Source organism: Pseudophryne corroboree, chromosome 6, assembly GCF_028390025.1.
Source record: "Pseudophryne corroboree isolate aPseCor3 chromosome 6, aPseCor3.hap2, whole genome shotgun sequence".
Classification (NCBI taxonomy): domain Eukaryota; kingdom Metazoa; phylum Chordata; class Amphibia; order Anura; family Myobatrachidae; genus Pseudophryne; species Pseudophryne corroboree.
The window spans coordinates 201,614,243-201,631,660 of NC_086449.1; the positions used below are offsets into that span (position 1 = coordinate 201,614,243).

At 46.4% G+C, this 17,418-nt stretch overlaps 2 protein-coding genes across 2 annotated transcripts in view; both read right to left on the minus strand.

Moving 5' to 3' along the window:
* Window positions 1–14,731, minus strand: part of RASL12 (RAS like family 12) — a 219,731-nt gene extending 205,000 nt beyond the window's left edge. The window contains exon 1 of the mRNA XM_063925632.1: window positions 14,644–14,731. The gene's annotated coding sequence lies outside the window, so the exon portion shown is untranslated. The remainder of the gene's footprint in view (window positions 1–14,643) is intronic.
* A 467-nt stretch (window positions 14,732–15,198) lies between these two features.
* On the minus strand, window positions 15,199–16,668 carry KBTBD13 (kelch repeat and BTB domain containing 13). Its single transcript, XM_063925630.1, has one exon. It carries the CDS (start codon window positions 16,586–16,588, stop codon window positions 15,209–15,211), a length of 1,380 nt encoding a protein of 459 aa, XP_063781700.1. The 5' UTR covers window positions 16,589–16,668; the 3' UTR covers window positions 15,199–15,208.
* Between the last annotated feature and the right edge of the window lie 750 nt (window positions 16,669–17,418).

The following is a 17,418-nucleotide window of genomic DNA, read 5'->3' on the forward strand; positions in this document are numbered from 1 at the left end:
GGAAAAAAAATTATATATTTTGTAATTGTTTATCATCAATGGTGGGAAACCATCTGGTTCTCCTTCATCAATGGAAAAACTATTCTACATTGGCCATAGACCATCAGTGACTTTGAATCATCGATAGTTGATGGCCATCCTTAGAGCACCCTCTGGGACCCGGCAGTAGGATTAAAGTCAGGTGTGAAAAGTAAGAAAATAGGGGAGATGAGGAAACAGCACAGAGGAGTATGAGGAAACAGCATGAAGCAAAAACTGATTTGGTTGTAAGCAACTCTTCATCCAGAGTCACTTACATTTAACACAGAGAGCCTGTAGCTGTCATCATACCTGACTTTGCTCAGTTCAGAGGGGGAGCTGATTCACTAGTGATACTCAAAACTGGGTGAGAACATTCCAATTACAACACGCTATTCATTACTCTCATGTACAAGTTTCTATAAGTTATATACAGTATATGCATAAAGGACACTAGTCTTATTGGGCGGTATTCAGTATGCCGGCTGTTGGGATCCCGCTGCTTAGTATACCGGCACTGGAATCCCGACACCCGGCATACCGAAAACTATGCTCCCTCTTGGGGGTCCACGACCCCCCTGGAGGGAGAATAAATACCATGGCACACATAGCACACCACCGTGCCCGCAGCATGGCGAGCGCAGTGAGCCTGCAAGGGGCTCATTTGCGCTCTCCCAGCTGTCAGGATCCCGGCGCCGGTATGCAGTCTACCGGGATCCCGACTGCCGGCATACCATACTACACCAACCAAGAGCCATTATGTGCACCAACTGTGATTTATTCCTCTTGCTATTGATGCTCTGGACTACACTGTTGGTTAAGTGATTCCTGGGTTAGGGATAGTGGGTTCTCTAGGCTACTATTAGATATATGATCCTCTACTTTCATTTTGTATAGAATCCTTAGCATTTGGGTGCACTATATTTGTAATTGTCTTTGAAACATATTATATAGCTTTAAAGAGAACTTTACTGTTGCTGATTGAGTGTTTTGTCAAAACTGTGAGTGCATTTTTTTAAAGATTCTATGGCAGGCTTGGCCAACCTGTGGCTCTCCAGCTGTTGTAAAACTACAATCCCAGCATGCCCTGCCACAGTTTTGCTATTAGGGAAAGTTAAAACTATGGCAAGCACGGCATGCAGGGAAGTGTAGTTCTAGGGTAAGTGGTTTTATTATTACAAAAGATTGTAGAATAAATATTGTCATATTGCGTTGAACTGTGTTGCATCTCTCTGCATTTGGGGAATCCCTGCCTCTCTGCAGGGGTGTGGTATAATGAAGAGCTGTTCCTGAAAGAAGACTTCCCCACCAAGGTAACTCTGACCTGTACACACACCACATCATTATGACAATTACCTCTTTATAATTTTTTTTGAACTTTTCAAAGCTGTTTACACTGGACAAATTGCTCAAATCTTTACAGATAATATGAGTGTTTTAAATGCAGAAAATAAGAAAAAGAGTCACATACAATAATTTAATCTTCAGAATTTTATATTTGCTTGCTTTAACCAGCCACTTATCATAAAGACCTCCAACTAACCACCCTGCCAACCCAGGTCCCTCTGTCACTCCACAATCACTAACAATATACTCAAAATGTAACACAAGAGGAAGAGCAGGACTGAGAGGATAACAATCCAAGATCCAGCAGGCAGTGTTGGGCAGACCTCCCAGAACCCTCACCTACCGGTTCGTATGATTGGCAGGCAGTGTGCAAATCAAGGTTATTCCACATGGCAGATGACTTAACCAGAGGGTAGTTTATTAATCAGGTGGAAAAGAGTACAGGTAACAGGGTTAACAGCAGGCACCATTGGTACACATGCAGAAGTAACCATAGGGACACATGCACAGTAACCATCGAGACACATGCGCAGAAGGCCATCGGGACATGTGCAGTAACCATTTGGACACATGCGGCAGTAACCATGGGGACACATGCGCAGTAGCCATCGAGACACGTGTAGTAACCATTGGAACACATGGGCAGTAGCCATCGGGACACGGGCAGTAATCATCGGGACACATGTGCAGTAGCCATAGGGACACGTGCGCAGTAACAATTGGGAGATGTGTATTAACCATTTGGACACATGTAGTAACCATCGGGACGTGCAGTAACCAATGGGACACATGCGCAGTAGCCATCGGGACACGTGTAGTAACCATTGGGACACATGTGTAGTGACCATTGGGACACATGCAGTAACCATCGGGACACATGAGCAGAAGCCATCGGGACACGTGCAGTAATCATAGGGACACGTGCAGTAACCACTAGGACACATGTGCAGTGTGACTCAGACACATGTGCAGTAACCATCGGGACACACGTGCATTAGCCATCGGGACACATGTTCAGTGTAACTCGGACACATGTGCAGTATACATCGGGACACATGTGCAGTAACCACTGGGACACATGTGTGGTGTGACCCAGACAGATGTGCAGTAACCATCGGGACATGTGCAGTGTGACTCAGACACATGTGCAGTAACCATTGTGACACAAGCAGTAACCATTGGGACACGTGCAGTAACCATCGGGACACATGTGCAGTGCGAATTGGACACATGCGCAGACTGCACTAAACCAAAAACTACAGTAGTACTGTAAAAATTACACATTTATTTTCTAACATATAAGAAAATGTATAAGGACATCATGATTGTCCTAAAAAACATGAAAGTCCAGATTGCAACCAGATGGCCGATAAACACAAACACATAGCAACATGTGAGGATGTAGTTTTTGACTGATGGTAAAGATTGGGGTTACTGGTTAGTCCATATCATCAACGCGTTTCAAGCCCACTGGCTCTTTGTCAGGGCAATGGTCTCACAGCATCAATATCCTGTTTATAGAGTGATTACTGGTAAGATTTCTGGTTCTTGACTGGAAGTGGTTTTAATTTCTCCTTTCCTCAATCTTCATATTTATTATAGCTATAGCCAGTCGCGGCTCCTACCTTTTGAGTTAAGTGGCGCTGCAATTAGCAAGTCAATAATGGGTGCAGTATGTGTGGTGCACATGGGCTCCTGAGTCCAGGGGGGCTCACACCGCACACCCTGCACTCATATTTAATTATATCTCTGGAGTCACACATTGGAGAAATTACTCAGAAAATTACTCGGCAGGCATTTTTCCCATGATTTAAGGATGCACAGTAAAGATTAGTCTCCCGGAACATGGTGTGTGCCGTGTTTTCGGAGACCTGCACATGTGCACTAGAGTGTAGACTCCGAGAACATAGTAGGCGTAATGTTTCTGGAGACCTGTGCATGTGCACTAGAGTGTAGACTCCGAGAACATAGCGGGTGTAATATTTCTGGAGACCTGTGCATGCGCACTACAGTTTAGACTCCGAGAACATAGCGGGCGTAATGTTTCTGGAGACCTGTGCATGTGCACTAGAGTTTAGACTCTGAGAACATAGCGGGCGTAATGTGTCTACCTGTGAACCACTTTGCAAAGAATCCTCACTGCGAGCGACTACATCATACTTGCCTACCCTCTGGATGCCAGTTCCGGCCTCCCGGAAAGGTGTGCAAGGTTCCCACAGCGCCACAACCCCCCACACTCACTTACACCTTACAGAGCACAAGTGGGCAGTCCGAGGGGGACTCGATGACACGATTTGTGCTGAATGAGTCACCGTAGCCCTGCCCCCCACAGTGCAATGTCTGTAATATCAGCATTGTATAGTGGGGGCATGGCCATGATGATGTGACCGTGACTGCCACACCCCCTATGATGTCTCTCATATGTAGCCACTACCCCGACCTCCCCCGATCCTTCCCTGAGGGGCAGCCAGAAAGTTGACAACCCTGGACTACGTTAATGGATTTTGACATTGGGGGTCATTCCGAGTTGTTCGCTAGCTGCATTCGTTCCCTGTGCAGCGATGAGGCAAGAAAACGGCACTTCTGCGCATGCGTATGCAGCGCAATGCGCACGCGCGACGTACTATTACAAAGAACGATGTAGTTTCACGCAGGATCTAGCAAAGCTTTTCAGTCGCACACTGCGCACCGCAGAGTGATTGACAGGAAGTGGGAGTTTCTGGGTGTCAACTGACCGTTTTCAGGGAGTGTTCGAAAAAACGCAGGCGTGCCAGGAAAATCACAGGCGTGGCTGGGCGAACGCAGGGCGTGTTTGTGACGTCAAAACAGGAACTAAACAGTCTGAAGTGATCGCAAGTACTGAGTAGGTTTAGAGCTACACAGAAACTGCACCCAAAAAATTTGTAGCAGTTCTGCGATCCTTTCATTCGCACTTCTGCTAAGCTAAAATACACTCCCAGTGGGCGGCGGCCTAGCGTTTGCACGGCTGCTAAAAACTGCTAGCGAGCGATCAACTTGGAATGACTACCATTGTGCAGTGTGACCAAGAGGCATGCACAGGTGGCCGATAATCAGTGCCAGATTAAGGTCCATATGGGCCTGGAGCTGAAATTTAGGAAGGGCCTATTGTGTGCCTCGGCAGGAGGTGTGACAAGCGCTGCGGTGGTGTGACTAGTGATGTGGGGGTGTGATCAGTGTGGTGTGGGTGTGGTCTAAATAGGGGGTGTGGCCTATGCCATGTGAGTGACACAGTCACCACTTACTGACAGACACTACTTACTGACACACACACACACACACACACACCACAAAGCTTACTGACACAATCACCACTTACTGTCAGACACTATTTACTAACACACACACTCACAACACAAAACTTACCGACACAGACACTTACTGATAGATATTACTGACTGACACACACGCACAACACAGATAAACTTACTGACACAGACATTACTTACTGACACACACACAACACAATACTTATACCGCTCTCCCATCACAATGCCGGGTCCCACCTGGGAATTGGAAATGGGTCCATTCCTGGGTGGGACCCGGCATTTGACCCTACACACCGCCAACCCGACCTGGCAATTTGCCGGTTCGGGTTGCCATCTGTGGGCGGAGATGGAGTCGGCATCAGGTGCAGAGGTGGTGCTGGGAGATGAGATCATCGCTATGCAGTGAACGGGTCCCAGGTTGCATCGGCCTGGGTGACCCGTTCACACTGCACCGGACCTGGTATTTAACCCGAGAATAACCCTTCTTTATTCCCGGGTTGAATTACTGGGTCAGGCAATCCAGAATTCGCCCATGATCCCTTTCACAACACACATCGGAACGTGTCGACCCAGCAATATACCCAGTCTATACCAGGTTATTTTTGCGGTGTGAAAGGGGTATTACTGACACAGACACCCACCACTTACTGACAGACACTACTTACTGACACACACAGTACAAAACCTACTGACAAACACTACTTACTGACACACACAAAACTTACTGACACAGACACCATGCAAAATGTACTGACACAAACACTACTTACTGACAGACACTTCTTACTGACACCTGTGGTGCACACAGCATTTTTTTCTCAGTGGTACTGTGCCTGCGTGCCGTGGGCGTGGTCACATGTCATTAAGGGATGTAACCATGTGACACTAGGTGAAGTGGTTATATATTATGTGAATCCATGGCACAGACACCCCCTGTCCCTGCGGACTACAGAGACAAGGACAGCAGGATGTGACACTTGTTATAGAATAAAAAATATTATATATAAGATGTGTACCCAGCACTCATCCTGTTATGATGTGAATATTTGCTCCAGTGCCCTCCTTCGGTTTTTCAAGCTGTGGACAGAGTACAATGAGGCAGCACTCCCGAGTCTTGCTGGTGCAGTAAGATTTATTTAGTAAGATTCTGGATCAATAAATCTTACTGCACCAGCAAAACTTGGTAGTGCCGCCTCATTGTACTTGTGGGGAGGGGTCCCGACCATTAGAGTTACTCACCGGGGTGTAGTATGAGTTGCCGGCGGCCGGGTCTCCGGCGGCCAGCATACCGGCGCCGGGATCCAGACTGCCGGCTTCCCGACAGCAAAGTGAGCGCAAATGAGCCCCTTGCGGGCTCAGTGGCGCGCGTAAGCGCCACGCTATCCTCCCTCCAGGGGGTTCGTGGACCCCCAAAAGGGAGAAAAGGTGTCGGTATGCCGGTTGTCGGGATTCCGGCGCCGGTATACTGTGCGCTGGGATCCCAACAACTGGTATACTGAATACCACCCACACACCGGTGGCCCGGCACCCCATCGTCACTTTTTCTCTGCCAGGTGCAGGATGGTGATGACCAGGGCCGTAACTACGTGTGTGCCAAGTGGGCTTGGCACACAGCGCAGTTGCCCTGAGGGCGCACGGCCAGCGGCATGTAATGAGTCAAATTGACTCATTACATGCCGCCTCTAAGTCTGCGCCGTGCGCCGCGCTGTGGAGGCCGGAGGGAGAAGTCTGCAGCCGCGCCGGGCAGCGGAGAAGGAGGAGGGAGGGGGAGCAGGGAGCCGCAGCAGCGCTATTTCATTGGTAGTAAGCGCCGCTGCAGCATCCCCCTCTCCTTCTGTATTGGCTGCCCGGCGCTGCTGTGGATGCTGGGATGCGGTTCCTCCATCCCAGCATCCACAGCAGCGCCGGGCAGCCAATACGGAAGGAGAGGGGGATGCTGCAGCGGCGCTTACTACCAATGACATAGCGCTGCTGCGGCTCCCTGCTCCCCCTCCCTCCTCCTCCTTCTCAAGTGCTCTACCTGCCGTAATATGTAAAAATAGGGGACGCTGTCTGCCGTAAGGAAACGCTGTCTGACGTAATGTATAAAAAAGGGGACGCTGTCTGCCGTAATGTGTAATAAGGGGATGCTGTCTGCCGTAATGTGTAAAAAAGGAGACGCTGTCTGCCGTAATGTGTAAAAAGGAAACGCTGTCTGCCGTAATGTGTAAAAAGGGGACGCTGTCTGCCGTAATGTGTAATAAGGGGACGCTGTCTGCCGTAATGTGTAATAAGGGCTGCGCTGTCTGCCGTAATGTGTATAAAGGGGGACACCGTCTGCCGTAATGTGTAAAAACGGGGACGCTGTCTGCTGTAATGTGTAAAAAAGGGGACGCTGTCTGCCACAATGTGTAAAAAGGGGGACTGGCTGCCGCAATGTGTTAAAAGGGAGACTGTCTGCTGTAATGTGTAAAAAGGGGGACGCTGTCTGCTGTAATGTATAAAAGGGGCTCTACCTGGTGTAGTGGCGCTACTGTGCAGCGTAATTTGAATAATGTAGACTACTGTGCACCGTAGTATGAATTGCTATTATTTTGTGGCCACGCCCCTTCCCCGTGAAGCCACGCCCCTATAAATTTTTTGCGCGCCTACGCCGCGCACTGCCCCTATCTTACATGGGGGGGGGAGGGGGCGCCACTGTCGTTTCTTGCACACAGCGCTAAAATGTCTAGTTACGGCACTGGTGATGACATCACCTTCATGCTCCCAGCAGTCCTTTTCCTGGAAAAGGAAGAAGGTGCTGGCGGCGCCTCCGAGCAAGATCTAGGAGCTTGGTGGTGGTGTTTTACAGTGTGGCGGGGGTATGGCGTACTGGCGGACACATTCTTAATGGTACGCCATAACGCAAAACCTACTGACACTACTTACTGACAGACACTACTTATTTAGCGACACACACACATCCCCCCCCCTCCCCCTTCAAAACTTACTGACATAGACACCACTTACATAGCAGACCTCGGGGCCTGGTGTGGGCTGCTACTCATATGGTTTGCATGCCCCCTCAGCTCTGACATCCAGGGACCCAGCTCTCCTAAAAGACAGCAGCCTCCTGTCAAGACCCTTCCCCTCTTGCAATGTTATTGTTGGGAAGCCGCAGCAGGAAAGGTATGCTGCAGCAAATACATTTAGGTTTTGATGGACAAGGGGCCGCGGCTTCTGATGGGTTCGGGGGCAGAGCCTCAAAGATATCTCCGAGGCTCCGCCCCTATGCCCATCCGAAGCCCCGCCCCCTCGCCAATCAAAACATAATTGCTTTTGCTGCAGCATACCTTTCCTGCTGCAGCTTTCCAACAATAACATGCCTCATGAAAGAGGGGCAGGGTCTTGACAGGAGGCTGCTGTCTCGTAACTATTTACGTGGCTCCGCCCCCTTGCCCATCCGAATTCCCGCCCCCTTGCCCGTCCGAAGCCCCGCCCCTTGCAACACAAAGCGGTCAGGACACAGGCTGACCAGTTTGGGGTGGGGGTGAATGGGCAGCCAGAGGTGAGTGAGCTGATGTATGTGCTGACAGGAAATGTTTTTTTTCCTGGCAGCACTGGCTACTGCCTGCACTGCAGGGAGGTCTGTGGGCCTATTTTCAATGGGGGGCTTGGAGCTGCAGCTCCATCCGCCCCATTGTTAATCCGGCCATGCCGATAATCGCTCATCTGAACAAAAATTGGCTTAGCATACAACTCTGTATCGGGCCCTTAATCTCCTCATAGTATCATTGGATAATACTTCCTCATGAGTAAATGTCAACGTGTTTATTTTCCATTAATGCTCCATCCAAACTTCACAAACTATTTCAGTGATAGGAACTTTTGTGATAACTGACCCATGACAATCCAAAAATATACTGGTAGGTTAATTGGCTCCCAACTAAATTAACCCTAGTGTGCAACTGTGCATGTGTCTGTCAAAAAAGAAATAAATGAAGCGCCCGTGTCAGTATTGAACAGATTATTATTCTTTTAAATAACAACAATTGAGCCCACGTTCGCTTGACTCAAGGGGCTGTATACACCCCTATAACTAGACGATCAATAGACAACAAAAGAAAAGAGCCAAGCGCTCATGGGTTCATGCTAATGTTCAAATAAACGTATTCAGAGCCGGTAATTATATTTATTAAAAAGATTTGTTTATTAATACTTATAATAACATCGATAGTTAATATCCAAAAATATTGAATGCACCTTATACAATGAATTGATACTTTTCCTTGCTGGCCAGCAGTTTTGTTATTGGCAAAAGAGAATCAGCTTCCCTCTATGAGGAGTATTTCACTTCAGAGGCTGCGTTGTAACACTGTCAGTATTTGAAACTTAGTATCAGTCAGTATGGTAACTGTTGCACATGAAAAGCGTAGCGGTGTAACGGCTGCAGAAAGCGTTTAAATGTGTCCAATTACCTCCTTTGTAAATACAGCGGTGTGGTCCTGCCCCCTATGCCGAGCGTCCTCGGCAGTGTCTGATTTGTCCACGGGGGTTGCTCAATCTTCTCACCGGCTGTAAGTGCAGATAATTCCGTAGGAGGAAGGATGTGGAGACGATCTTTTGGTACAACCGTTTATTCCATCACAAAATGGCAGAGCTCGTAGCGGGATGGACAGATGGCACAAGTCCGATGTTACTCCCGCTCTGCTGAGACCGTACACCTCCGTGCTAGCCAAAAGCACTGCACCAGTTCGTCGCTGCAGCAGTGCTTTTGACACTGCCGAGGACGCTCGGCATAGGGGGCAGGACCACACCGCTGTATTTACAAAGGAGATAATTGGATACATTTAAACGCTTTCTGCAGCCGTTACACCGCTACACTTTTCATGTGCAACAGTTACCATACTGACTGATACTAAGTTTCAAATACTGACAGTGTTACAACGCAGCCTCTGAAGTGAAATACTCCTCATAGAGGGAAGCTGATTCTCTTTTGCCAATAACAAAACTGCTGGCCAGCAAGGAAAAGTATCAATTCATTGTATAAGGTGCATTCAATATTTTAGGATATTAACTATCGATGTTATTATAAGTATTAATAAACAAATCTTTTTAATAAACATAATTACCGGCTCTGAATACGTTTATTTGAACATTAGCATGAACCCATGAGCGCTTGGCTCTTTTCTTTTGGTGCATGTGTCTGTGTGTGTACACAGGGCCGGTGCTAGGGTGTTCGGCGCCCCCCTGCAAACTATAAATTTGCGCCCTCCCATATTCCTTTGGCACGCACCGGGAAAAGGGGTGTGGTCTCACAAGTAAGGGGCATGGCCACACAATAGTACCCCCATTTAAAATTACGCCACAATGTAGTACAATCTTATTCATCTTATACGTAATGCCCCACCCGTAGTAGTAGCGTCCTTATATGTAATGCACCCCAGTAGTAGTAGCCTCCTTATACATAATGCCCCCCAGTAGTAGTAGCCTCCTTATACATAATGCCCCCCAGTAGTAGTAGCATCCTTATATGTAGTGCACCCCCAGTAGTAGACGCGTCCTTATACATAATGCCCCCCCAGTAGTAGTAGCGTCCTTATACGTAGTGCACCCCCAGTAGTAGAAGCGTCCTTGTGTGTAATTCCCCCACAATAGTAGTATCGTCCATATACGTAATGCCCCCCCCAGTAGTAGTAGTGTCCTTATACGTAGTGCATCCCCAGTAGTAAAAGCGTCCTTATACTTAATTCCCCCCTAGTAGTAGTGTCGTCCTTATACGTAATTCCCCCTTAGTAGTAGTATCGTCCATATATGTAATGCCCCCCCAGTAGTAGTAGCGTCCTTATACATAATGCACCCCCAGTAGTAGAAGCCTCCTTATATGTAATTCCCCCTAGTAGTAGTATCGTCCATATACGTAATGCCCCCCCAGTAGTAGTAGCATCCTTATACATAATGCACCCCCAGTAGTAGAAGCCTCCTTATATGTAATTCACCCTAGTAGTAGTATCGTCCTTATACGTAATGCCCCCCCAGTAGTAGTAGCATCGTTACGCGTAATGCCCCCCCTGTAGTAGTAGCGTCCTTATACGTAGTGCACCCCCAGTAGTAGAAGCGTCCTTATACGTAATTCCCCCCTAGTAGTAGCGTCCTTATACGTAGTGCACCCCCAGTAGTAGAAGCGTCCTTATACGTAATTCCCCCCTAGTAGTAGTATCGTCCATATACGTAATGCCCCCCCCCCGGTAGTAGCGTCGTTTCACAAAATGCGCCCCCCTGTAGTAGTAGCGTCCTTATACGTATTGCCCCCCAGTAGTAGTAGCGTCCTTACATGTAATGGCCCCCCCAGTAGTAGTGTCATTATACGTAATGCCCCCCAGTACTAACGTCCATAAAGTGCGCGTACACAGACATACCTCACACACACACAATTCACACATATATACACATACATACACACCCACCATATACACACACACACCCACCAAATACACACATACACACACACATACACACCCACCATATATACAAACACACTTCTCTCTCACCCTCCACTTACTTAAGCCAGTCTCCCTCTGTACAGCAGCCTGGTCTGTGTAGCTCCGCCCCCTTCTGTCCCGTGAAGCTCTGCCCCTTCCGTCTCGTGAAGCTCCGCCCCCTTCCATCTCGTGAAGCTCCGCCCCCTTCCGTCCCGTACACAGCCGCTGTCACACAGGTGAGGGGAGGGAGGAGGCTTTTCATGCTGCAGGCGCTGCTGCCAGTGACTGTCATACAGTGACAGACACAGCAGCAGCAGCAGCAGCAGGGGGGACAGGACGGCGCAGCAGGGAAGGGATGCAGAGCCTCTCCGTCCCTGCGCCTCCCTGCACTGCATCCCTTCGCTGAGCGGGTAACGCCGAGCCTGTGTGTACATGTGATAGGGAATATAGATTGTAAGCTCCACTGGGGCAGGGACTGATGTAACTGGGCAACATATTATCTGTAAAGTGCTATGGGATATGTGTGCGCTATATAAATAACTAGTAATAAATGACATAACTTTTGTCACTGCAGCTATAAAGCAGCTATAACGATGATATATTTTGTTCACTTCAGTATCACTGTCTCTGGTTGATTAATGACAGTTAATTAAACTGTTCCTGTATTTTAGTGCAATTCATGTAAAAGCAAACCCTTTATGAACTGGTCGGTGACATGCAGGAAACAATTAAAATGCTTGTGACAGATTTCTGTATTTTCTGTATGCGTCATTCACATCTGGTAACGCTGCATTCAGTTGTATCAGAGCTGCTGAAATGAAGAGAGATCAAGCATGTGTGTTCATATGAACAGTTAGTGATATAGTTATCCGTGTATACATACACAGTGTCAGACTAGGGCATGAAGGGCCCACCGCGGGAATGCAGTTGTAGGGGCCCATTCTTAAGGGTGTGGCCATGCTCCAGTGGGTGCATGGCCAGCTATCACAGAGGTTTAGCTAACCATTAGAGAGAGGTGTACTACGGTATGCCGGCGCCGGGATCCCGACCGACGGTATACCGGCAGCGGGGCGAGTGCTAAAGAACCCCTTGCGGGCTCACTGCACTCGCCACATTGTTCTCCCTCCATTTATTCTCCCTCCAGGGGTGTCGTGGACACCCCAAGAGGGAAAATAGTTGTCAGTATGCCGGCTGTCGGGATTCCGGCGCTGGTATGCTGAGCGCCGGGATCCCGACAGCCAGCATATCAAGTGCCACCCATTAGAGAGTACCAGGTAAATATATACTAAACCATAGTCCTGTGAAGTATAATGTAACATATGTATAATGCAGTGACGTGCGGTGGGGTGAAGCAGGTGAGGCAGAGCCTTTCCTGTCATACTTACATTTGTACCAGAGTTCTGACTGTATAAAGTATATGAAAAATACAAAGAATATGCTTGAAATGTCTTCTTTGCATTATTCTAATCTTTTTCATAGCCAAAACTCTGGAGTAAAAAGTCTATGTCAGGTGCGGCAGTGCCTCCCCTGCTTATCTTTTCTGCACATCTCTGATCAAAACTCACCAAATTTCCAGGAGTTTGTACTGCTGCACCTGTGTATAATGCTCAGATGTACCCTTTGGCTCATATTTTGTGTGTAAATCTGGCTTTGGTGCTAGCTAGTGCCTCCTTAGCCTTTTAGTTCACCGCACGTCCCTGGTATAATGCATAATTCAAGTGCAGTAGGATAGAGTCTGGAACCTGATCTCTAAATGAGGAGGAGGGCCCACAGGCAGTGGGGCCCACTGGGGGGTTACCCTGTTCCCCTATGGGCCAGTTCAATCCTGTACATACATGTGCATTGTTAAATATTTTAATATACACTACTCCTGTCATTTGTTCAAGTGTATATATTGAAACTACTGTATAGTGACAAGTTTAATATTTTATGGCATAACTAGATTGAATGAAATTACTTCAGTACAGGCAGAATATAAATGTGACAAACCCACTGCTGCAGTGTCACTTATTACCCCATCATTTGTAATGAATGAACTGTAACCTCAAAACTTTGCTTACCTGCACCTACTGTAGCTCCCAGCAGTGTATATATATATATATATATATATATATTAGACAGAGAGTTATTATTCCCTCTGTACAGGCTATGGTGGGTATCAAATTAGCTTCGAAAAACCAATTTTTGCAGTAAAAAATGCAAAAATGCTGTTTTTTTAGTGACCCACAATATCGCAGCTATCCAATTACTTGCATGTGAAAATTCTCTATAGGGTTTTCAAAAATTTCTCTTCCCCTAGCAGACGAAAAGTTGGGGAAAATCCCTATTTTTGGCTAAAAATGTTAGGGCTTGGTTCAGAACCCCTTGTACTCCCCCTTAATGATTAAGCTTTTAATTAGCCAATAATAAGATGTCAGTTTTGGGGTAAAAAAGTGCAAAGTGATGGAAATTGGGGTACAAGGTATGGGACAGGTATATGGAGGTGCTTTATGAGTGGGACAAGTGTTTTTAGGCTTGCAGGTGGGAGTAATTGGTCATTTTTGCAAGGTTTTTTAAAGTGCCTTTAATTGACCCAAATATGTACTTATAACCATTTTCATGTACACCAAATTTAATGAGAGCATTTTTTTTTACACAAAAAAAATTGCTTTTTATCATTTTTCTAGTATTTCAAAAAATACATATTGTCGCCATTTAACACGTTTAAGTCCCTAAAATATTTTTTATTATGCCCTCTAATATACTTCTATATTGCTATCCTATGCCACTTTGGCATTTTGGTGGGTACAGGCTGATTTTCCCATTTTTACCTACACGTTTCACTGGATAACATATCGCAGGTCACCAATTTTCACGATTTTCTAATAGAATATGTAAAAAACAGGAGCGCGCATACCCGCAATAAGCAGGTTTTTCAGGTGCAATAAATGTACCCGTGATTGCGTATTGCGTTATCGTAGCTAACTGGATACCTCTTATTAGCAAATTTAGGTGCTGTTTTGTACTCGTTCCTCTTTGCCTGCTAACTCTTATGTTTATGGGATATTTTGGATAAGGTCTCACACCATTTCCTTTATACACTGGCTGCCCCCAGATGGTGTGACGTATTCCTTGTCACCAAGCCACTCCAAAGCTGCTGTACTGTATATATCACATCTTGACATCAGCGCTTTGGAAGAGATGATGCTGTTTTGGGAAAGAGAGGACAAATAATGGTACTGCACTAAATGGTCATCTTTGCAAGCAGACATTGGGGCAGCACATGCCAGAAACTAATTGGTAACTTATAACATTTAAAATGTACATTAGACAAATACAAAGTGAGAATAAAAAAGTAAACATGAGGGGGGGGGGGGAATTCAAATGTTTGAAAAGTCGGTTGGGTGTCTGTTTATTCCTGTCTATTAGATAGGAAAAAACAGACACCCAACTGACTTTTCAAACAATTGAATATCCCCCATAGCGTCCCTTTACAGGATCATTCTATGTAAAACTGCAAATTTACTTTCAGGTGAAGTACATTTAACTTAATCCCAATCCCCAAATCTTACTTATCTGGCATTCAGCATTTAGGATGTCAGGTTCCACAACACCTTGTGTGAGTCCATCGCTGCTCCCCTCGTTCCTGCATGCTTGGAGGACAACATGCTGCCTGTCTGAAAGAAAGGTCAGATTGGCAGGCGGGAGAAGAGTCCAGTAATTTGTGCCACACTTTCCTTCATCCTGCTGAACAGGTTTTGATTTAAAGGAGTGAGAGGAAGCAAGAGAGAGGGGAGCAGCTGAGGGCATCCACAGGAGATCTGAGGACCTGATTAATATCATTAATGTCAAACCCCAGGTACATACATAAGGCATTGGGGTTTATGTAAAGGTGTCTGAATAAATATGCCATTCTAAGGTATTCCTGATCTGTATAGTTTACATAGGTCTTCAAACTGTGGCCCTCCAGCTGCTGTGGAACTTCACATACCAGCATGTCCTGCCACAGTTTTGCTATTAAGGAATGCTAAAACTGAGGCAGAGCATGCTGGGATGTGTAGTTCCATAGCAGCTGGAGGGCCGTAGGTTGAAGACCCTTGGTATAGAAGGTCTGTGATATAAGAGAGTGGTGCACAGTTATAAGAAACTCTGGTGAGGGTTCTTGTATAATTTGCTGCCCATTAGCTTCGTCTTTGTGGGTAGTCTCAGGAAGAATGTATGCATAAATCCTCCTTTGTTGAATCCAGCCTTTTCCTTTATGAGTCTCCAGCTGTGAGCATCTACCTTGAAGAGGTAAGTGTGAATCCTGTTCAGGGTAAAAACCGTGTCTCCCCGTATCACAGCTGTGAACAGGGCTCCTTTGCTGTTAACGTATTGCCCAGAAAGGGTTGTCCACTGCTGTGTGCTGAGGTTAAAGTTCTCCAGTATGCATCGTAAGAAGTCATCAGATGGGCCATTTCTCATGACATACAGGTTGTCTCTGTGTCCCACCATGCAATGGCCATAGCTCTGTGTTCGTCTTATTGAAGATACAGGAATTAGGTCATCCTTCCCTGTATCATATTCATAAATGATGGTGGTGTCTTGAGGCTTCCAGAGACAAATGAAGATCCTTCCCATAGCTTTGGCAGCAGGTGGGCCTGCTATCGGTTGAGGTAACTCTTTGCCAAAACTCCACATCTGGGACGATAGAGAGTATTTCTCCACAGAAACCAAAGGAACTCTCTCATATTCCCCTCCTAAGGCATATAGATGACCCTCATGTCCTACTAGCGTCACCTCATAACGAAGCTGATGAGGACTAGCAAACTCACTCCAGCTGTGGTTGTCTGCATCATAGCAGAAACTTCTCTCCACTACTTGTTTGTTTGCTCCCCGAGCACCACCCACAACAAAAAGTTTATTGTTTAATGTGGCAACACCAGCAAGAAAAGTGCTGGCATTGTCTGGAATACAGCCTAGACTCTCCCATCGGTCCTCCTGCTCATTTAGAAAGCACATTGTCCGTGAGGTGTCATCAAGGAACTCCAGGGTAGGAGTATGGGCCCCTACTGCCACAAAAGTGCTGGGAATAAGTGAATCCACATACTGAACAAGCTCAGCAGGCAGGCAGTTTATATCCTCCTCCAACTGTTCATAAATATCTCTAATGTACAAGGCCGCAGCATGGAACAGGTCTAGTAGTCCATAGGTGGCAGCAGCTTCATACATTACTAGACAATTGTCTAAATCAATCAGGTTGACCAAGTGCTTGCTAAGGAGCTCAACTTGTAGGAAGGCCGCACACTCCACTGCTTGCAAGATTTCTTCACAGCTCAAGAGAGGCCTCTCTCCTGCAATTACCCTGAGAGTAATCAGAAAACCTATTGCACCCAAGTTGTGAAGCTGAATTTCATCCTGGGTGCTTTCCCTCATTCCAGATTGGAAGAGAGCACGGAAATATTCACTGTGCTCCATCAACAGGTCCTTGTCTGTTGCAAAAACTGTTTCTTCCACTGTAACATCGAGCTTGGTCATTTTGGTGAACTATAAGAAGCATGGGTGTCTTTGTACTTCTTTTCCTTTTCCAGTCTGGAAGGTTACTGTCTTTGATCTATGCCTTGGGGCATCTAACATGTCTCTTGCTAAAGATAGCACTGCTCATGTGATCACACATGCCAGACATAGCACACCGTCAGATACATCTGACAAGGCAGCCACAAGTGCCAGCTGAGTGATTGCAAGAAGTGCAGAGCACTGTCCTAATACAGCATTGTATAACATACAAAGTGCTGATTACTGTCTCATCCTACATAACTACTGCCCCCACTTTGTGGGTCACATGTTCACAGTGTGACACAAATATGGCAATAAATACTGTTTAAAAGAAAGGGTGGTCTGAGCTTCATCATAGGTCTGTAATGTGTTTCTGTCTAACTGGAACCTATAAAGCTGCTGTATACATTCAGATTACGCTAGTTTACTTTTTTTACCTGCCTTTCTGGCATCTTCGACTGAATACATTGCTATCTTACTGGCTTACTTCAGTGCCTTTCAGTTATGTATACGAATAATCATGGAGAGGTATTTCTTTCATCGATACAATACAGATTTCTGTATGGAACTCAGTTTTCTCTAGAACGCTGTACCCTGGGGCAACAAAAATAAATAAACATCTATTTTGGAATTATATAAAAACATGCCTGAAAACTTCACAAGAAAGTACCCCCCCCCCCCCCCCAAAAAAAAAACATAAAAAAATAAAAATGACCGTGTAAGTCAGTAAAGTACTGCAACCTAATCTCATGGAGGGTGTGGTTCGTTTTATCGACAGTATCTAGGTCGACAATGTTTAGGTCGACCACTAT